Genomic DNA, 23,309 nt, shown 5'->3' on the forward strand with positions numbered 1-23,309 from the left:
CCCACAGAACTCACTACTGCTGCACTCTCCCACAGAACTCACCATTGCTGCACTCTCCTTCATAACTCACCACTGCTGCACTCCACCACAGAACTCACCACTGCTGCACTCCACCACAGAACTCACCAATGCCGCACTCTCCCACAGAACTCACCACTGCCGCACTCTCCCACAGAACTCACTACTGCTGCACTCTCCCACAGAACTCACCACTGCCTCACTCTCCCACAGAACTCACCACTGCTGCACTCTCCCACAGAACTCACCACTGCTGCACTCCTCCACAGAACTCACCACTACTGCACTCTCCCACAGAACTCACCACTGCCGCACTCTCCCACAGAACTCACCACTGCCGCACTCTCCCACAGAACTCACCACTGCCGCACTCTCCCACAGAACTCACCACTGCCGCACTCTCCCACAGAACTCACCACTGCCGCACTCTCCCACAGAGCTCACCACTGCCGCACTCTCCCACAGAACTCACCACTGCTGCACTCTCCCACAGAACTCACCACTGCTGCACTCTCCCACAGAACTCACCACTGCTGCACTCCACCACATAACACACAACTGCTGCACTCCACCACAGAACTCACCACTGCTGCACTCTCCCACAGAACTCACCACTTCTGCACTCTCTCACAGAACTCACCACAGCTGCAACTGCTGCACTCTCCCACAGAACTCACCACTGCTGCACTCTCCCACAGAACTCACCACTTCTGCACTCTCCCACAGAACTCACCACTGCTGCACTCTCCCACAGAACTCGCCACTGCTGCACTCTCCCACAGAACTCGCCACTGCTGCACTCCACCGCAGAACTCACCACTGCTGCACTACACCACAGAACTCACCACTGTTGCACTCCACCACAGAACTCACCACTGCTGCACTCCACCACAGAACTCACCACTGCCGCACCCTCCCACAGAACTCACCACTGCCGCACTCTCCCACAAAACTCACCACTGCTGCACTCTCCCACAAAACTCACCACTGCTGCACTCCACCGCAGAACTCACCACTACTGCACTCTCCCACAGAACTCACCACTGCTGCACTCCACCACAGAACTCACCACTGTTGCACTCTCACACAGAACTCACCACTGCTGCACTCCACCACTGAACTCACCACTGCTGCACTCCACCACAGAACTCGCCACTGCTGCACTCTCCCACAGAACTCACCACTGCTGCACTCTCACAGAACTCACCACTGTTGCACTCCACCACAGAACTCACCACTGCTGCACTCCACCACAGAACTCTCCACTGCCGCACTCTCCCACAGAACTCACCACTGCCGCACTCTCCCACAGAACTCACCACTGCTGCACTCCACCACATAACACACAACTGCTGCACTCCACCACAGAACTCACCACTGCTGCACTCTCCCACAGAACTCACCACTGCTGCACTCTCTCACAGAACTCACCACAGCTGCAACTGCTGCACTCTCCCACAGAACTCACCACTGCTGCACTCTCCCACAGAACTCACCACTGCTGCACTCTCCCACAGAACTCACCACTGCTGCACTCTCCTTCATAACTCACCACTGCTGCACTCTCCTTTATAACTCACCACTGCTGCACTCCACCACAGAACTCACCACTACTGCACTCTCCCACAGAACTCACCACTGCCGCACTCTCCCACAGAGCTCACCACTGCCGCACTCTCCCACAGAACTCACCACTGCCGCACTCCACCACAGAACTCGCCACTGCTGCACTCCACCACAGAACTCGCCACTGCTGCACTCCACCACAGAACTCGCCACTGCTGCACTCCACCACAGAACTCGCCACTGCTGCACTCCACCACAGAACTCGCCACTGCTGCACTCCACCACAGAACTCGCCACTGCTGCACTCCACCACAGAACTCGCCACTGCTGCACTCTCTCACAGAACTCACCACTCTCCCACAGAACTCACCGCTGCTGCACTCTCCCACAGAACTCACCGCTGCTGCACTCTCCCACAGAACTCACCACTGCCGCACTCTCCCACAGAACTCACCACTGCTGCACTCCACCACATAACACACAACTGCTGCACTCCACCACAGAACTCACCACTGCTGCACTCTCCCACAGAACTCACCACTTCTGCACTCTCTCACAGAACTCACCACAGCTGCAACTGCTGCACTCTCCCACAGAACTCACCACTGCTGCACTCTCCCACAGAACTCACCACTGCTGCACTCTCCCACAGAACTCGCCACTGCTGCACTCTCCCACAGAACTCGCCACTGCTGCACTCCACCGCAGAATTCACCACTGCTGCACTACACCACAGAACTCACCACTGTTGCACTCCACCACAGAACTCACCACTGCTGCACTCCACCACAGAACTCACCACTGCCGCACCCTCCCACAGAACTCACCACTGCCGCACTCTCCCACAAAACTCACCACTGCTGCACTCTCCCACAAAACTCACCACTGCTGCACTCCACCGCAGAACTCACCACTACTGCACTCTCCCACAGAACTCACCACTGCCGCACTCCACCACAGAACTCGCCACTGCTGCACTCCACCACAGAACTCGCCACTGCTGCACTCCACCACAGAACTCGCCACTGCTGCACTCCACCACAGAACTCACCACTGTTGCACTCTCACACAGAACTCACCACTGCTGCACTCCACCACTGAACTCACCACTGCTGCACTCCACCACAGAACTCGCCACTGCTGCACTCTCCCACAGAACTCACCACTGCTGCACTCTCACAGAACTCACCACTGTTGCACTCCACCACAGAACTCACCACTGCAGCACTCCACCACAGAACTCTCCACTGCCGCACTCTCCCACAGAACTCACCACTGCCGCACTCTCCCACAGAACTCACCACTGCTGCACTCCACCACATAACACACAACTGCTGCACTCCACCACAGAACTCACCACTGCTGCACTCTCCCACAGAACTCACCACTGCTGCACTCTCTCACAGAACTCACCACAGCTGCAACTGCTGCACTCTCCCACAGAACTCACCACTGCTGCACTCTCCCACAGAACTCACCACTGCTGCACTCTCCCACAGAACTCACCACTGCTGCACTCTCCTTCATAACTCACCACTGCTGCACTCTCCTTTATAACTCACCACTGCTGCACTCCACCACAGAACTCACCACTACTGCACTCTCCCACAGAACTCACCACTGCCGCACTCTCCCACAGAGCTCACCACTGCCGCACTCTCCCACAGAACTCACCACTGCCGCACTCCACCACAGAACTCGCCACTGCTGCACTCCACCACAGAACTCGCCACTGCTGCACTCCACCACAGAACTCGCCACTGCTGCACTCCACCACAGAACTCGCCACTGCTGCACTCCACCACAGAACTCGCCACTGCTGCACTCCACCACAGAACTCGCCACTGCTGCACTCCACCACAGAACTCGCCACTGCTGCACTCCACCACAGAACTCGCCACTGCTGCACTCCACCACAGAACTCGCCACTGCTGCACTCTCCCACAGAACTCACCACTCTCCCACAGAACTCACCGCTGCTGCACTCCACCACAGAACTCGCCACTGCTGCACTCCACCACAGAACTCGCCACTGCTGCACTCCACCACAGAACTCGCCACTGCTGCACTCCACCACAGAACTCGCCACTGCTGCACTCCACCACAGAACTCACCACTGCTGCACTCTCCCACAGAACTCACCACTGCTGCACTCCTCCACAGAACTCACCACTGCTGCACTCTCCCACAGAACTCACCTCTGCTGCACTCTCCCTCAGAACTCACCACTCTCCCACAGAACTCACCACTACTGCACTCCACCACAGAACTCGCCACTGCTGCACTCTCCCACAGAACTCGCTACTGCTGCACTCTCCCACAGAACTCGCCACTGCTGCACTCCACCACAGAACTCACCACTGCTGCACTCCACCACAGAACACACCACTGCTGCACTCCACCACAGAACTCTCCACTGCTACACTCCACCACAGAACTCTCCACTGCTGCACTCTCCCACAGAACTCTCCACTGCTGCACTCTCCCACAGAACTCACCACTGCTGCACTTTCCCACAGAACTCACCACTGCTGCACTCTCCCACTGAACTCCCCACTGCTGCCCTCTCCCACAGAACTCACCACTGCTGCACTACACCACAGAACTCACCACTGCTGCACTCCACCACAGGACTCACCACTGCTGCACTCCACCACAGGACTCACCACTGCTGCACTCCACCACAGAACTCACCACTGCTGCACTCCACCACAGAACTCACCACTGCCGCACTCTCCCACAGAACTCACCACTGCCGCACTCTCCCACAGAACTCACCACTGCTGCACTCCACCGCAGAACTCACCACTGCTGCACTCTCCCACAGAACTCACCACTGCTGCACTCCACCACAGAACTCACCACTGTTGCACTCCACCACAGAACTCACCACTGCTGCACTCCACCACAGAACTCACCACTGCCGCACTCTCTCACAGAACTCACCACTGCTGCACTCCACCACAGAACTCACCACTGCTGCACTCTCACAGAACTCACCACTGTTGCACTCCACCACAGAACTCACCACTGCTGCACTCCACCACAGAACTCACCACTGCCGCACTCTCACAGAACTCACCACTGCTGCACTCCACCACAGAACTCACCACTGCCGCACTCTCTCACAGAACTCACCACTGCTGCACTCAACCACAGAACTCACCACTGCTGCACTCTCATAGAACTCACCACTGTTGCACTCCACCACAGAACTCACCACTGCGGCACTCCACCACAGAACTCACCACTGCCGCACTCTCTCACAGAACTCACCACTGCCGCACTCCACCACAGAACTCCCCACTGCTGCACTCTCTCACAGAACTCACCACTGCTGCACTCCACCACAGAACTCGCCACTGCTGCACTCTCCCACAGAACTCACCTCTGCTGCACTCTCCCACAGAACTCACCACTGCTGCACTCTCCCACAGAACTCTCCTCTGCTGCACTCTCCCACAGAACTCATCACTGCTGCACTCCACCACAGAACTCACCACTGCTGCACCCTCCCACAGAACTCAACACTGCTGCACCCTCCCACAGAACTCACCACTGCTGGACTCCACCACAGAACTCGCCACTACTGCACTCCATCACAATCAATCAATCAATCAATCAATCATTTGCATTTGTAAAGCGCGCTACTCACCCGTGGGGGTCTCAAGGCGCTGGGGATGTGGAGGGGGGTCAGTGCTCAAAAAGCCAGGTCTTGAGCTGCCTTCTGAAGGAGAGGTGGTCCTGTGTGGCACGCAGGTGGCTGGGAAGAGAGTTGCAGGTCTTCACTGCCAGGTAGGAGAAGGACCTGCACCCGGCGGTGGCCCTGCGGATGTGGGGCACGGCTGCCAGGGCTTGTCCTGTCGAGCGCAGGGTGCGAGGAGGACAGTAGAAGGAGAGGCGGTGGTTGATGAGTTTTGGTCCGAGTTTGTGAAGGGCTTTGTGTGCGTGGGTGAGGAGCCTGAAGGTGATCCTCTTGCTGACTGGGAGCCAGTGAAGTTTCTTCAGGTGTCCGGAGATGTGGTGGTGGCGGGGATGTTCAGGATGAGTCGTGCGGCTGCGTTCTGGATTCATTGAAGTTTCTTCTGTAGCTTGGTAGTGATGCCGGCGTACAGAGTGTTCCCATAGTCCATGCGGCTGGTGACGAGGGCGTGGGTGACTGTCTTCCTGGTGTCGGTGGGGATCCAGCGGAAGATTTTGCAGGAGCATGCGGAGGGTGTTGAAGCATGCCGATGTCACCGCGTTGACCTGTTTGTTCATGGAGAGGGACGAGTCCAGGATGAAGCCGAGGTTGCGGGCGTGGTGGTGGGTTGGGGAGTGCTGCCCAGGGTGGGGGCCACCAGGATTCGTCCTAGGCGGTGGAAGTAGGGCCGAGGATTAGGACCTCCGTCTTATCGGTGTTGAGTTTAAGCCGGCTGTCTGTCATCCAGTCCACTACTTCCTTCATGCTTTCGTGTAGTCTGGTTCTTGCTGAGGTGGGGGTTGTTGGTGAGGGAGAGGATGAGCTGAGTGTCGTCGGCGTAGGATATGATGTTGAGTCGTTGTTTGCGTGCGATGTTCATCAGGGGGGTCATGTAAATGTTGAAGAGGGTGGGGCTGAGGGAGGATCCTTGTGGGACGCCGCAGATGACTTCAGTAGCTGTAGATCTGAAGGGGGGGAGTCAGACTCTCTGTGTTCTTCCGGAGAGGAAGGAGGTGATCCATTCCAGGGCCTTGCCTCGGATGCCGGCGTTGTTGAGGCGCCGTATTAGAGTACGGTTGGCATACCGTGTCGAAGGCTGCGGAGAGGTCCAGGAGTATGAGTGCCACGGTCTCTCCCTTGTCTGTCAGGGATCTGATGTCGTCTGTGGCTGCGATGAGGGCGGTCTCGGTGCTGTGGTTAGCTCTGGAACCGAACTGTGAGGGGTCGAGTGAGTCGTTTGGATTCTAGGGCGGTGGTGAGTTGAGTGTTGATGATCTTCTCAATCACTTTGGCGGGGAATGGAGGAGCGAGATGGGCCGGAAGTTTTTGAGTTCGGTGGGGTCTGCTGTAGGTTTCTTTAAGAGGGCGTTTGAGTTCGGTGTTTCCAGTTTTCGGGGAAGGTGGCGGTGGTGAGTGATGCGTTGATGACGTCTCGTAGGTGGGGTGCGATGATGTTGTTGGCTTTGTTGAAAATGTGGTGCGGGCAATGGTCGGATGGGGATCCTGAGTGGATGGAGTTCATGATGCGGGTGGTTTCCTCGGTGGTGGTTGGGTTCCAGGTGTGGATGGTGGTGTTGTCAGTGTCGGATTCCGGAGGTGGGTTCGTGTTGGATGTGGAGAGGCTGTTGTAAATATCGGTGACCTTGTGGTGAAAGAAAGCCGCAAGGGAGTCGCAGAGATCCTGAGAGGGGGGATTGGCGTTGTTTTCAGCCACAGAACTCGCCACTGTTGCACTCTTGCACAGAACTCACCACTGCTGCACTCTCCCACACAACTCACCACTGCTGCACCCTCCCACAGAACTCACCACTGCTGCACTCTCCCACAGAACTCACCACTGCCGCACTCTCCCACAGAACTCACCACTGCCGCACTCTCCCACAGAACTCACCACTGCCGCACTCTCCCACAGAACTCACCACTGCCACACTCTCCCACAGAACTCACCACTGCTGCACTCTCCCACAGAACTCACCACTGCTGCACTCCACCACAGAACTCGCCACTGCTGCACTCCACCACAGAACTCGCCAATGTTGCACTCTCCCACAGAACTCACCACTGCTGCACTCTCCCACAGAACTCACCACTGCTGCACTCTCCCACAGAACTCACCACTGCTGCCCTCTCCCACAGAACTCACCTCTGCTGCACTCTCCCACAGAACTCACCACTGCTGCACTCTCCCACAGAACTCGCCACTGCTGCACTCTCCCACAGAACTCGCCACTGCTGCACTCCACCACAGACCTCACCACTGCTGCACTCCACCACAGACCTCACCACTGCTGCACCCTCCCACAGACCTCACCACTGCTGCAATCCACCACAGAACTCGCCACTGCTGCACTCCACCACAGAACTCGCCAATGTTGCACTCTCCCACAGAACTCACCACTGCTGTACTCTCCCACAGAACTCACCACAGCTGCACTCCACCACAGACCTCACCACTGCTGCACCCTCCCACAGACCTCACCACTGCTGCAATCCACCACAGAACTCGCCACTGCTGCACCCACCCACAGACCTCACCACTGCTGCACTCTCCGACAGAACTCACCACTGCTGCACTCTCCCACAGAACTCACCACTGCTGCACTCTCCCACAGAACTCACCACTGCTGCACTCTCCCACAGAACTCACCACTGCTGCACTCTCTCCAAGAACTCACCACAGCTGCAACTGCTGCACTCTCCCACAGAACGCACCACTGCTGCACTCTCCCACAGACCTCACCACTGCTGCACTCTCCCACAGAACTCGCCACTGCTGCACTCTCCCACAGAACTCGCCACTGCTGCACTCTCCCACAGAACTCGCCACTGCTGCACTCTCCCACAGAACTCACCACTGCTGCACTCTCCCACAGAACTCACCACTGCTGCACTCTCCCACAGAACTCACCACTGCTGCACTCTCTCCAAGAACTCACCACAGCTGCAACTGCTGCACTCTCCCACAGAACGCACCACTGCTGCACTCTCCCACAGACCTCACCACTGCTGCACTCTCCCACAGAACTCGCCACTGCTGCACTCTCCCACAGAACTCGCCACTGCTGCACTCTCCCACAGAACTCACCACTGCTGCACTCTCCCACAGAACTCACCACTGCTGCACTCTCTCCAAGAACTCACCACAGCTGCAACTGCTGCACTCTCCCACAGAAAGCACCACTGCTGCACTCTCCCACAGACCTCACCACTGCTGCACTCCACCACAGAACTCGCCACTGCTGCACTCCACCACAGAACTCGCCACTGCTGCACTCCACCACAGAACTCGCCACTGCTGCACTCCACCACAGAACTCGCCACTGCTGCACTCCACCACAGAACTCGCCACTGCTGCACTCCACCACAGAACTCGCCACTGCTGCACTCCACCACAGAACTCACCACTGCTGCACTCTCCCACAGAACTCACCACTGCTGCACTCCTCCACAGAACTCACCACTGCTGCACTCTCCCACAGAACTCACCTCTGCTGCACTCTCCCTCAGAACTCACCACTCTCCCACAGAACTCACCACTACTGCACTCCACCACAGAACTCGCCACTGCTGCACTCTCCCACAGAACTCGCTACTGCTGCACTCTCCCACAGAACTCGCCACTGCTGCACTCCACCACAGAACTCACCACTGCTGCACTCCACCACAGAACACACCACTGCTGCACTCCACCACAGAACTCTCCACTGCTACACTCCACCACAGAACTCTCCACTGCTGCACTCTCCCACAGAACTCTCCACTGCTGCACTCTCCCACAGAACTCACCACTGCTGCACTTTCCCACAGAACTCACCACTGCTGCACTCTCCCACTGAACTCACCACTGCTGCCCTCTCCCACAGAACTCACCACTGCTGCACTACACCACAGAACTCACCACTGCTGCACTCCACCACAGGACTCACCACTGCTGCACTCCACCACAGGACTCACCACTGCTGCACTCCACCACAGAACTCACCACTGCTGCACTCCACCACAGAACTCACCACTGCCGCACTCTCCCACAGAACTCACCACTGCCGCACTCTCCCACAGAACTCACCACTGCTGCACTCCACCGCAGAACTCACCACTGCTGCACTCTCCCACAGAACTCACCACTGCTGCACTCCACCACAGAACTCACCACTGTTGCACTCCACCACAGAACTCACCACTGCTGCACTCCACCACAGAACTCACCACTGCCGCACTCTCTCACAGAACTCACCACTGCTGCACTCCACCACAGAACTCACCACTGCTGCACTCTCACAGAACTCACCACTGTTGCACTCCACCACAGAACTCACCACTGCTGCACTCCACCACAGAACTCACCACTGCCGCACTCTCACAGAACTCACCACTGCTGCACTCCACCACAGAACTCACCACTGCCGCACTCTCTCACAGAACTCACCACTGCTGCACTCAACCACAGAACTCACCACTGCTGCACTCTCATAGAACTCACCACTGTTGCACTCCACCACAGAACTCACCACTGCGGCACTCCACCACAGAACTCACCACTGCCGCACTCTCTCACAGAACTCACCACTGCCGCACTCCACCACAGAACTCCCCACTGCTGCACTCTCTCACAGAACTCACCACTGCTGCACTCCACCACAGAACTCGCCACTGCTGCACTCTCCCACAGAACTCACCTCTGCTGCACTCTCCCACAGAACTCACCACTGCTGCACTCTCCCACAGAACTCTCCTCTGCTGCACTCTCCCACAGAACTCATCACTGCTGCACTCCACCACAGAACTCACCACTGCTGCACCCTCCCACAGAACTCAACACTGCTGCACCCTCCCACAGAACTCACCACTGCTGGACTCCACCACAGAACTCGCCACTACTGCACTCCATCACAATCAATCAATCAATCAATCAATCATTTGCATTTGTAAAGCGCGCTACTCACCCGTGGGGGTCTCAAGGCGCTGGGGATGTGGAGGGGGGTCAGTGCTCAAAAAGCCAGGTCTTGAGCTGCCTTCTGAAGGAGAGGTGGTCCTGTGTGGCACGCAGGTGGCTGGGAAGAGAGTTGCAGGTCTTCACTGCCAGGTAGGAGAAGGACCTGCACCCGGCGGTGGCCCTGCGGATGTGGGGCACGGCTGCCAGGGCTTGTCCTGTCGAGCGCAGGGTGCGAGGAGGACAGTAGAAGGAGAGGCGGTGGTTGATGAGTTTTGGTCCGAGTTTGTGAAGGGCTTTGTGTGCGTGGGTGAGGAGCCTGAAGGTGATCCTCTTGCTGACTGGGAGCCAGTGAAGTTTCTTCAGGTGTCCGGAGATGTGGTGGTGGCGGGGATGTTCAGGATGAGTCGTGCGGCTGCGTTCTGGATTCATTGAAGTTTCTTCTGTAGCTTGGTAGTGATGCCGGCGTACAGAGTGTTCCCATAGTCCATGCGGCTGGTGACGAGGGCGTGGGTGACTGTCTTCCTGGTGTCGGTGGGGATCCAGCGGAAGATTTTGCAGGAGCATGCGGAGGGTGTTGAAGCATGCCGATGTCACCGCGTTGACCTGTTTGTTCATGGAGAGGGACGAGTCCAGGATGAAGCCGAGGTTGCGGGCGTGGTTGGTGGGTTGGGGAGTGCTGCCCAGGGTGGGGGGCCACCAGGATTCGTCCTAGGCGGTGGAAGTAGGGCCGAGGATTAGGACCTCCGTCTTATCGGTGTTGAGTTTAAGCCGGCTGTCTGTCATCCAGTCCACTACTTCCTTCATGCTTTCGTGTAGTCTGGTTCTTGCTGAGGTGGGGTTGTTGGTGAGGGAGAGGATGAGCTGAGTGTCGTCGGCGTAGGATATGATGTTGAGTCGTTGTTTGCGTGCGATGTTCATCAGGGGGGTCATGTAAATGTTGAAGAGGGTGGGGCTGAGGGAGGATCCTTGTGGGACGCCGCAGATGACTTCAGTAGCTGTAGATCTGAAGGGGGGGAGTCAGACTCTCTGTGTTCTTCCGGAGAGGAAGGAGGTGATCCATTCCAGGGCCTTGCCTCGGATGCCGGCGTTGTTGAGGCGCCGTATTAGAGTACGGTGGCATACCGTGTCGAAGGCTGCGGAGAGGTCCAGGAGTATGAGTGCCACGGTCTCTCCCTTGTCTGTCAGGGATCTGATGTCGTCTGTGGCTGCGATGAGGGCGGTCTCGGTGCTGTGGTTAGCTCTGGAACCGAACTGTGAGGGGTCGAGTGAGTCGTTGGATTCTAGGGCGGTGGTGAGTTGAGTGTTGATGATCTTCTCAATCACTTTGGCGGGGAATGGGAGGAGCGAGATGGGCCGGAAGTTTTTGAGTTCGGTGGGGTCTGCTGTAGGTTTCTTTAAGAGGGCGTTGAGTTCGGCGTGTTTCCAGTTTTCGGGGAAGGTGGCGGTGGTGAGTGATGCGTTGATGACGTCTCGTAGGTGGGGTGCGATGATGTTGTTGGCTTTGTTGAAAATGTGGTGCGGGCAATGGTCGGATGGGGATCCTGAGTGGATGGAGTTCATGATGCGGGTGGTTTCCTCGGTGGTGGTTGGGTTCCAGGTGTGGATGGTGGTGTTGTCAGTGTCGGATTCCGGAGGTGGGTTCGTGTTGGATGTGGAGAGGCTGTTGTAAATATCGGTGACCTTGTGGTGAAAGAAAGCCGCAAGGGAGTCGCAGAGATCCTGAGAGGGGGGATTGGCGTTGTTTTCAGCCACAGAACTCGCCACTGTTGCACTCTTCCACAGAACTCACCACTGCTGCACTCTCCCACACAACTCACCACTGCTGCACCCTCCCACAGAACTCACCACTGCTGCACTCTCCCACAGAACTCACCACTGCCGCACTCTCCCACAGAACTCACCACTGCCGCACTCTCCCACAGAACTCACCACTGCCGCACTCTCCCACAGAACTCACCACTGCCGCACTCTCCCACAGAACTCACCACTGCTGCACTCTCCCACAGAACTCACCACTGCTGCACTCCACCACAGAACTCGCCACTGCTGCACTCCACCACAGAACTCGCCAATGTTGCACTCTCCCACAGAACTCACCACTGCTGCACTCTCCCACAGAACTCACCACTGCTGCACTCCACCACAGAACTCACCACTGCTGCACTCTCCCACAGAACTCACCACTGCTGCCCTCTCCCACAGAACTCACCTCTGCTGCACTCTCCCACAGAACTCACCACTGCTGCACTCTCCCACAGAACTCGCCACTGCTGCACTCTCCCACAGAACTCGCCACTGCTGCACTCCACCACAGACCTCACCACTGCTGCACTCCACCACAGACCTCACCACTGCTGCACCCTCCCACAGACCTCACCACTGCTGCAATCCACCACAGAACTCGCCACTGCTGCACTCCACCACAGAACTCGCCAATGTTGCACTCTCCCACAGAACTCACCACTGCTGTACTCTCCCACAGAACTCACCACAGCTGCACTCCACCACAGAACTCACCACAGCTGCACTCCACCACAGACCTCACCACTGCTGCAATCCACCACAGAACTCGCCACTGCTGCACCCACCCACAGACCTCACCACTGCTGCACTCTCCGACAGAACTCACCACTGCTGCACTCTCCCACAGAACTCACCACTGCTGCACTCTCCCACAGAACTCACCACTGCTGCACTCTCCCACAGAACTCACCACTGCTGCACTCTCTCCAAGAACTCACCACAGCTGCAACTGCTGCACTCTCCCACAGAACGCCTCACTGCTGCACTCTCCCACAGACCTCACCACTGCTGCACTCTCCCACAGAACTCGCCACTGCTGCACTCTCCCACAGAACTCGCCACTGCTGCACTCTCCCACAGAACTCGCCACTGCTGCACTCTCCCACAGAACTCACCACTGCTGCACTCTCCCACAGAACTCACCACTGCTGCACTCTCCCACAGAACTCACCACTGCTGCACTCTCTCCAAGAACTCACCACAGCTGCAACTGCTGCACTCTCCCACAGAACGCACCACTGCTGCACTCTCCCACAGAACTCACCACTGCTGCACTCTCCCACAGAACTCACCACTGCTGCACTCTCCCACAGAACTCGCCACTGCTGCACTCTCCCACAGAACTCACCACTGCTGCACTCTCCCACAGAACTCACCACTGCTGCACTCTCCCACAGAACTCACCACTGCTGCACTCTCCAAGAACTCACCACAGCTGCAACTGCTGCACTCTCCCACAGAACGCACCACTGCTGCACTCTCCCACAGACCTCACCACTGCTGCACTCTCCCTCATAACTCACCACTGCTAACAAGCCAAGATTTAGAAGCTGCTGGTAATCGCTGTAGAGTTCCAACAGTCTTAGAATGTAAGTATGTATGTTGAGCATAATTCGGACATGCGATAACATTTTCTTGAATATTAGAGTGGTCAGTTGTCCTCTGAGTTTCCTAGACATTACTAGGTGACAGCCGATCCAAAATAGCTGAGACTTTCTACATATCCATGGAAAGCCTAGACATCTTCAGTCGGAGTTTAAGATCCTCAACATTTTTTTGCTCACATGTCTGAGGGTTGTAAGACAAATGATGTTGCTAAAGACTTGATAACATCAGCCTCACATTTTCTCGATGTCCCTCTTGAGTCTTTGAGAACACTAAAATAGTGTGCAAGTACAGCCAGACAAACTGATTCTAGACGCCTGAGAATATAGAATCCATACATCGCAGGAAACTGTTTGGAGCACTGCTCACAGCAAATGCTATTACATAATATTCAAAATGCCCCAATATTGTGTGGAAAGCTGTTTTCCTCTTATCACTTTCCTTTATTCTCAGCAGCTGGTAGGGACCTCTTAAATCAAGTTTAGTAAAACCTTCAGATCATTGAATTGGTTCCAAAATATGTCTTAATTGGGCAAAGGAAATCTATCCTTGATCCTAATCAGATTTAAGCCTCTACAATCAGTATAGGTTTGGAGGTCTTGGCCTTGTTTAGGGTATTCATCCTTAATGTCTTCATCAAGTCTGTGTCGAAAAATAGTCATCCGAGTTCTATCCTGCTTCGTTGTTTCAGCTACCAAATGGCGAACATGAATCACATAAGTCAGTTCTCACATTCCACCTTGTTAAATAATGCGCGGTGCTACCTCAGCGGAATGCTACAAGTCAGAAGATTTGAATATTTCATAATGCTAATGAGAAGATATCATAAGACTGTAGACGAGGATCCAAATTGTTTAGTAAAAGAGTTGCCAAAGCCAGTGCTTATCCAGTAGAAGAACAAAGAACTTGTCAGGTAAACATTTTGACTTTCTCTTGACTAAACAGTGTATGGGAAAATCAAAATGCGGCAGGGAAAATTCCAAAAATCTCTTAACTTAATTTTGTTTCCATAAAAACATGTGGCACTTGAAAGGACGGTGGGATGTTGATCGACTGTGATACCAGGTTCCTTTTGCGGCAAATACTCCCAATGCAATTGCTGTAACTCTTGTGCTAGGTCCTGTTAAAGATCAATAACTTCACCCAACCCAAAGGAGCCATTGGCTTCACAATTTGTCAGAAACTGGACGTTGAGAAGGTTTGTTGAGTCTCCTGTATGAATGTCAGTTGAAAGGGTGTCTCCTCCTAGTAGCCGCGGACACGCCCTGCGCATAGTTGTGCTCATGAAATGTGACAAGTGTCTTCATAAGAAGTAAACAAAGAAACCCAAGTTTGACATTTTCCATTTCACACTGGACTTCAGAGTCCTGCTGTTGCGCTTTAAGCCCGATGCTCCAGACAGCTTGCGGATCTCCCTTCCGGGTGTCTGTGAGTGCATAGATCGCAGAGCGGTGCGAGCGACATGGATGCTACACCCTGAGTACAACATCAGCAGCCTGCTGGCCAGCAGTTCTGCCTCTTCAGAACGCTCAATATTCCATACGTTCTTTACACTGTTCTCAGCTTGATTTAACATAGCTGCTTTTGGACAGAACCTTCCAGCCATTGGCTACTCTTGTTCAGGTGGCTTTGTGCAGTGGCTAACAGGGTTGTTCATTGGCGTGGTGTCAGCCCATGGAATTTGGCAGCACCATGATGCACACATGCATGTCCATGCAATGTGATACATGTCCATCCATGTGCGCTCACGGCGACGGTCTTGGAATGTTTTAGTCACCATTCCAAGATGGCAACTTGTGTGATGCACAACAGCCACATTTTCTTTTTTATTTACTGTTGTAACATGGCTGATGGCCAGTGACTTTTACTGGTCCCACTGCGCACTCTGCCCTAAGGGGCCTGTATTTGTGAATATGGCCCTTGGCCACTTACAGGCGGATCCCAAAGACATTTTGAAATGTGATCTCATAGGAACATGTTTCTGATTTTCTTGGGACTAGTAGCAAATGACAGGTGTAGTCTGAGGCGGTTTTATCTGCCTCAACTTCTCTGGAATATTGCCCTGCGTACACACATCAACACAATTGAAAAGGTAAAAAAAAGCTATAAGTACCCAAGGTTGTTTGCACATTTTTACATTTCCCGTGTGTAGAGAACAATTTTCTCTGTGAAGAAACTCTTCCTGCTACACCCCACTAATTGTGGGAGTGTTCTCTTCTCTTGCCCATCTAAAACGTATTTACTATTGCTTCTGTAGTAAATTGCCAAATTTGATGTGTGAGTAATAATTTCCTTAGAGCTTAGGGCGTTCAGGGTGCACTACACCTACAAAACGTTTGTGAAGACCCACAAACAATGGAGTTTGGGTGTGTTTGTTTCCTTTTGCAGGTGTTCCCACCTGGGGCGCCCACATCCCATGAAGAGATTTATTCACAAGGGAAATGCGCATTACTGATATAATTTTACTAGTGTAAATTTATGTTTTGTGAATCACAAAGTTGAATTTCCAAAATTGTCACTTAGGTTTGTTAATAGTGTTATGAATCAGAATCTTCGTTAATAGTGTTATGAATCAGAATCTTCGTTTTCATTTCTGAACTGTTGATATGGAAAAGGAGGAAGAAAACATGAGTAACAACTTTACTCGGTGTGTGCTTGTGTTAGCATTGTTTGTTGAACCCCCAAAGAAAGCGCCACGATACCTTGAGTGAATGTGTGTACTTTATAAAACCTAGGAGACATAGCTTAACAGAGTACACAGTGGTGGGAAGTTGCTGAGTATAATTTTAATGTTGTTGTTTTTGGAACAGGTTACATTCCATGATGTTGCTGCGTACTTGTCGGAGGAGGAGTGGTCGAGTTTATCTGAACGACAGAAGGAACTTTACAAAAATGTAATGGTAGAAATTCACAACGCCATGATCTTTCTAGGTAAATACACAATGCCTCTCTTTTTCTGCGCGTCGTGCCGTCTTTGACACTTGCTTTTAACTCTTAAATTCTGTTTCATTCGATTCTTAGAAGTAATTAAAGTCTTTCTTTTACGCAAGCAATTCCATGCACATGCATTCTACTGGGCATAGATAGAGTACAGTTTCAAGATAGAAATCAAATGTTGTTAAAGAGATCTCTGGCTCTTTACAAAGGACTTCATGTTTGCACTAATGTATCCATGTTAATATCCCAGAAATGTCTCATTGATAGATCCTTTGTGAGCCAGCATGGGGAAGTATTGCTTGTGCATTTATTTAAACTCCTTGTGGAGTGGACAGTAATGGTCAGTGTAGTGCAGATGATGTGGCCGGTCTAGTGCTTGCGGCAGCAAAGAGAGAATTGAATTTGAATATTAGCAAATGCAGCACAACATTGGATTCCAAGATTGGTTTTCTGTTGGTCAGTAGCCTCAGTCCATGATTGAAGTATGAAGCGTACTTGAAAAATGAATGTTGAAGTGTGAAGGACTCATGGGAGTCGGTCTACTGACTAGTTGAAAACCAACAATGCAAGACACAATCTAAGTATGAACTGGGAATAAGGAGACATAGACGAGGAAAGACGTAGATATGGGATACAACTTTGCGGTCATGCGAGTATACAACTCATACAGGTACCAGGATCTGATGTATGTAGATCAGAGTGAAATATTATGTAAAAAAGATTTATAGAGCTCAATGGAATGGAGCCTAGCGGTCAGGTTACGGGCAACAGTGAAATACATGGGGAGATTAATAAGCAAACCAAGAATTTATTCGGACTTAAATGGAATCCCGGCTCATAGTAGGGAGCAGTGGGACTAAAGTGAAGGCCATACATTATAGAAAATTGAATCAACAAAGACCCTATAGAGAGGCAACGTATTTCAACAATCCCGTTTCTCAGCTAAAGAGCTCTGCATAATAAAGTGTGCCCAACCAGGCAGGAATTGTTTTAAGTGCGTATAAGCTGGAGGGGATCCTAGATGCAGATGGTTGGCGCACTTCGATACATATCTAGTACTGAGGTCACACATTTTAAAACTGAGTACCTAGTAATCTGATGTCCTTGATCTGCGATAGGCTTTAGCCTGAAATGATAATATTCATTCAGAATTGTATGTGGTATTTCTGTTTTGTAAAGAAGAAAATTGTTCTTTTTCTAAGTCTAGCAGAGCCCTCCTTCACCTCCCTTTCTTTTCTATCTTTACATTTTCTTTTTATAAACGTAACCAGCATTTTCTTAGTTACACCTCACTTTATCTTGAGTTATGTTGACATTAAATCAAATTGATGATACCTTTGTATCTGTTTATATATCCAGGCTATCAAATTATCAATGCTGACACTTTAATCCGAGTTTATAAAGGTGAAGAGATAGCGATTCGACGCTCAATTGGTCTGGAAAAAAGAGCTGTAGTTGGTGATTCTGCCACATGTAAGTAGAACATTTTGTAGCGCTTATATGTGTGATGAAGCAGTCTGCCCGTTTCTGACCCGTCTGTTACTGTGTGATCAGTCTGTCAGTGTGAGATGGAGCAGTCTGGTCTGTTAATGTGTGATCAGTCTGTTAGCGTTTGATCCGTCTGTTAGTGTGTGATCACTCTGTTAGTATGTGATCAGTCTGTTAGTGTGTGATGGATCAGTCTGTTGGTGTGAGATCAGTCTGTTGGTGTGAGATCAGTCTGTTGGTGTGAGATCAGTCTGTTGGTGTGAGATCAGTCTGTTGGTGTGAGATTGTAGTGTAGTTCCTATTATCCCAATAGGCTCTGCGCATTGGAATAATACCTTCAGTAGTAAAGGCCTAGACCAGACGTTAACTAGGTCTACTACTGTCGATATTAGACTTAAAGTTTTGGGGTTGCCAGCTAGCTCAGAGTTCACTAGAAACTTTCTCGAATGTTCAGGAAGGACTTAACTTCCCTGATTAGACAAGAAGGGATTTCGTTTCTGACAACCATAGAACATGACAACTTTGCTCTCCCCTAATCAAGAGTATATCTCGAGAGTCGTGTGAACAAAAGGCAATTTATTTTACTCAGTCAGTACGTGCATTCTTAGTCTCATCAGATTGTAGAGAAAAGGAAGAGACGGGCGTGTTCAATAAAAAGGTGTTATTTATTGATCAGTCTCTTTTCTCATACAAGAGAAATGGATCGATATTATTGCAATACTTATAGCTAAGTAAAGTGCATACATTAAAAGCAATAGTATAAAATAATACTGTAAAAACATTGATATGGTTTCTAAGCCATAAGATGTTTTAAAATGAATAAAATATATTACATACACATATACATTTGACTAAACGTACTCAACTGGTGTTTCTAAATACGCCTACCCCGTGTACCTGACCTAAGCCTAATACGTGGGCGGGAATAGAAAGTTACAGTTTAAGTTAAGTTTGTTTTTGCCAAGTGAATAACTAAGGAATTCTCTGTGAGGGGCTATTCAGTTCTGTACCTGGAATCTAGGTTGAATGAGGGATGGTATCTCTCGTCTCTGGTCTCGATATTCCAGGCTGCCTGCGAGGGCTACCCAGAAACGCCGGTGCTGGATTTCTCGGCAGGAGAAAGCAGCTTCTCTCAGTGCGTCAGGAAGGCGGGGCTGCGCCAGCGGGGTCTGCTCCGCTCTGGGCTTCGGCAAGTATGGCTGCTCCGTCTCGTCACCACCGCGTGTGTTTGCATAGGGCAATATCGGTAATATTTATACCTTAAAGGTGCCGAGATTGACGTAAGGATGGACATAGATACGTCAATAAGGATGTCATACGAACTGGTCGTTAGCACATTCTTTTACTGAAGTTCTCGGTGAAATCAAAACAATGGCCGCAGGGTTTTGCCCAGGTTGTCATAGGTTTGATTTGTTATGAGAACTCCGTATGCCTTATCAGGGGCTGGAGGAATATCGCTTGTCTAATTAGATCGCAAGCGTTATGACCTAATCAGATAACACGTTCCTGTGCCGTAGTGTGACTGCGTCAGATAACGGTATCTGCATCATGGGGGTTTTCTGCCTCATGGGCTGACTGCTAGTTAACTTGTTGGTTTGTTTTAACCAGAATAGGGTCAGGAATAGGGGGATCGATTCAGAACCTATAGGAATACATCACACCCACTCCACGCTAACTATGGCCATATTTACTAATCTATGCATAGTAAAACATAGTACAACATACTATAGAGTATTGTGTATACCTTACCACCCCAAAATACATAAATGCATTTTGAAATCATCAAATATACTGAAAAATTGCAGTCATATGTATTGTATGCACTCAAGCTGTAGAATAATGCCAAAGTAATCGCATTTGTATACATTATTGCTATTTGGTATATGAGATTTACACATGAAATGGCTCTTAATACAGAAAAAAGTTCGAGACCATTCCATCACAGAATAAAATATTTATGAACATACCAGCGGGCAGCTAATGTCTATAAGCTATCTAAAATTAGAAATTTTAGTTCTTTAAGAATAGTTCTTACTTTAAGCAGAAGATAGTGTCCCGAAAAATATGAAAAAATATTTTGGGGCTGCTGAAAAACTTGCTGTCCGTGAACTGGAGGGAAAATTGTTCATGTGACTTTATTTTTAAAGTTTGAAGGCCGAATTCAGGGAACGCCGTGTGCGAGCTTGCTCAAAAGTCTCTATTTCTGCTCTGGTGAGAACATCATATCATTTAGGCTTTCGAAAAAACTGTCAACAGCTTCCTGGGAAAGTTCCACTAACTCGGAAATAGGTGTAATCATGCATTCGTGCGCATGATTGTCTCCATTGACATTCTGATTCGCATTGCTGACAGAAGGTCGTACCTGATCGATGCTGCTTTCATCTTGAACTTCACTACCCATCAATCGTAGTGGTGAAGCTTCCACGAATGCCGTCATCAGGATTGGTAGCCTTTGAGGGCAGCACAAAGCGTGAACCTTGATCGGGCTCAACAATGTTTCTGCATCCATTGGCGCATCCGATTGTAGCGTCAGACAGGTGTCTAACACGCATTCTTCTCCGCATAGCAGACACCTTAATACAGGTAAAACACATCTTTGCCACATTGGTCGAAATGATAGAAACCAAGTCATGTTCAGGTCTCTAAGCCGGGAGAGTCCCAGGATTTTTGATATCCGGTCCCGGTATCCAATGGCTAGGATTATTTCTTCCCTTGTCGCAAGAGTTTTGTCTGTGACATGGGTTGCCATAACGAAAAATAAGGACTAAGAATAGGATTCCTGCAATTAGTCCCAAGATCAGGGGAAGTCCGCCAAAAATCGAATGGACGAAATATGGAAAAATACCCAGTATGGCTTTGAATGGTGTTAATGCCATTGAAAATACTGTCTTAAATACCTTTGAGACCCCATTGGTATCAGAAATATTTAAGATTTCATTCAGGATTTCTGCGAAATGTATGGGGGAATTAGTTGATAACAATGAATGTATCTCTGCAGTCGTCCTTGCGACTTGTAGATCATACGTTTCTTTTGATGACGTGAGCCTTGTAGGCGTCTGAAGAAGCACTGTTTTCATTCTGCTTAAAGTATCTATTCGAATAGAAGTAATTTTCAAATTGGGCCATGCCCTTGCCTCCCTGTCTGGAAAGGAGCTGGGGAACAATGAGCGTCCACAGCACTTGACCTTCGCAGTCGTAGTTACGAGATAAGGAGTCCCGGGCATAAGACTACAACATCTGCGGTCTACAATTAGAATGTAACTCCCATTATAGAGTCTTTGAAAGAATGGTTCTATTTCTGTTGCAGGTGCGCCTTGCTGGTGACATGAAAGGTTGTATGAATTCCCTTCACAGGCTCCATGCAAACTAATTCCGTTTCACAGAAGCGTGCTGCTTAGTGACATCGCACAATTATTGCCACTAAGAAACACTTTCTGTCCTTTATTACTGACACATGCATGTGAATAGGGCAGGTTCCATGTTGTTTTAATATACCCCTTTCCCAATTTCTCGTACATGCCAGCCTGTATATATTTTTGGCAGTATTGAAACCTGAAGGTTGAGATTGGAATATTTATTATCCCATGTATTATCCATTCACTGACAGGTCGTTCTGACATTGTCACTGGTAATCTTTCGAGTTTTTCAATGCTCAAGATTGTATAATCAGCACCCTTTTGTGCCATACTGATTTGTCTATCAGTAAGGTTAAAGATTTGGAATAGTGACGTTGTGTTAATTAAACGCCAAGGCACATAGCCTGAACGCAGATTTTGTAACGTCCAGCCAAGCTGTACAATAGAACGCAATTGAGACTGACCGTGTTGTAGCAACAGTAAGTCTTGCGATAATATGTCGATTGCTGAAGACACAATGCTGTCCAAAGAAAAAATTCTGGAGGACAGAGTCATTAACCCATTGTCCACTACAGAAAGTGATTTTTCCAAATTAATACGGTCAATTTCCCGTATTCTCTCTGCTGTTTCAATTTGAGTAACCTTCCAGGCCTCATTGTATGCTGCATATACAGAGGCTGCTATGAAACGTTTTTGACGCTGTTTGCGCGGTCCCATAATGAAATCACGCAAGTCAGCACCATCAGTAAGTAAAGTTAGGTGTTGTTTAATTTCTGTCAGTGTGGAAGTTTGTAGCCATTGAAGGCACAATTTGCCCACACTGTAGGTGGTTATTATCCCTGGGTGATGTCTTTGAGGATATCTAGGGTCTGGCCTGGTCATTTTGAACCCCTGTGTTTTGTTCAGGAATCTGTCTTGACAGTTATTAGTATCTGTGGGCCAGATCAACTACTGTTTCCAATCAGGATGTGTTCTGTTTTGGTTTAATACATAATTTACGTCTATCTCTTCATCTGTAGAGCTATTGCTGAACATTGTTGGCTTTGGAAGAGACGGTTTATTTAAGTCTTTGATTTTGGCTATGCCAAGACAGGTAGTTTGTTGAACAGTGTCATTTAAAAATATCATTTGTTCTGGGATCATGCAGGCTCTAAACAAAGATTCTATACCCTGTACTTGCCATTCTTTTGTGCCCCAAACACTTTTCAATTCAACATTTTTGTCCCAATAATCAAAACCAAAAGTATTCATTAGTTCAAAGAATGAGTCTGAATATATCAATTTCGTGTTGGTTATCATGGTTTTTGTCCCTGTCTTGTTTGACAATTTAAAATAAAATGTTTCAGCATTACTTATGTTAAAACCTGAAAAGTATGAATATTTGTCGTAAACGGTTCTTGAGCTTCCTTTTGGAGGGGTTGCACAATGTTTCCATTGATTATAATTTAAAACATTTCTAGGTTGTGCAGATCTATGTAAAAAATGGTTACCATAGTGGTTATAACAGTACATACTATCATAATTTGTAGAACCCTGCAAATAATCATGTTTGGTAAATTTAGCAGACATTACTAAGTCAGACATCATATTATTAATGCTTTCGAAGTCCCAATCATCAGCAAATGAGCTTGGTTTTGCAAAGTCACTCAATGAGATCTTAATTTGGTGTGGATATTTCAGGATTTCGACCGGACCATAAATTTCATAGTCAGTGTTGTCCCAGGCTACCCCACCCGGTATAGGATTGGCTGTGAAGTTGACTGAAGAAAGTTCTCTTTTCTCGACGTGTGAAGATGTGTGTGGTTTGAGAATCAAGTTGATTTTCTGACTTGCTGTGTCCATTTTAGCATATTTTCCCTCAATGAAGCGTCCCAAAGTTAGTACCATGATGAGCCAAAGTATGAGGATAAATGCACCAAAA

At 50.2% G+C, this 23,309-nt stretch overlaps 1 protein-coding gene across 11 annotated transcripts in view; it reads left to right on the forward strand.

Moving 5' to 3' along the window:
• Positions 1–23,309, forward strand: part of LOC144770912 (uncharacterized) — a 347,728-nt gene that overhangs the window by 105,685 nt on the left and 218,734 nt on the right. For all 11 annotated transcript variants that reach the window (XM_078655722.1, XM_078655727.1, XM_078655721.1 and 8 more), the window contains 2 exons: positions 16,418–16,538; positions 17,904–18,017. In XM_078655722.1, coding sequence (XP_078511848.1) covers positions 16,418–16,538; positions 17,904–18,017 — 235 coding nt within the window. The remainder of the gene's footprint in view (positions 1–16,417; positions 16,539–17,903; positions 18,018–23,309) is intronic.

Source organism: Lissotriton helveticus, chromosome 7, assembly GCF_964261635.1.
Source record: "Lissotriton helveticus chromosome 7, aLisHel1.1, whole genome shotgun sequence".
Taxonomy (NCBI): Eukaryota; Metazoa; Chordata; class Amphibia; order Caudata; family Salamandridae; genus Lissotriton; species Lissotriton helveticus.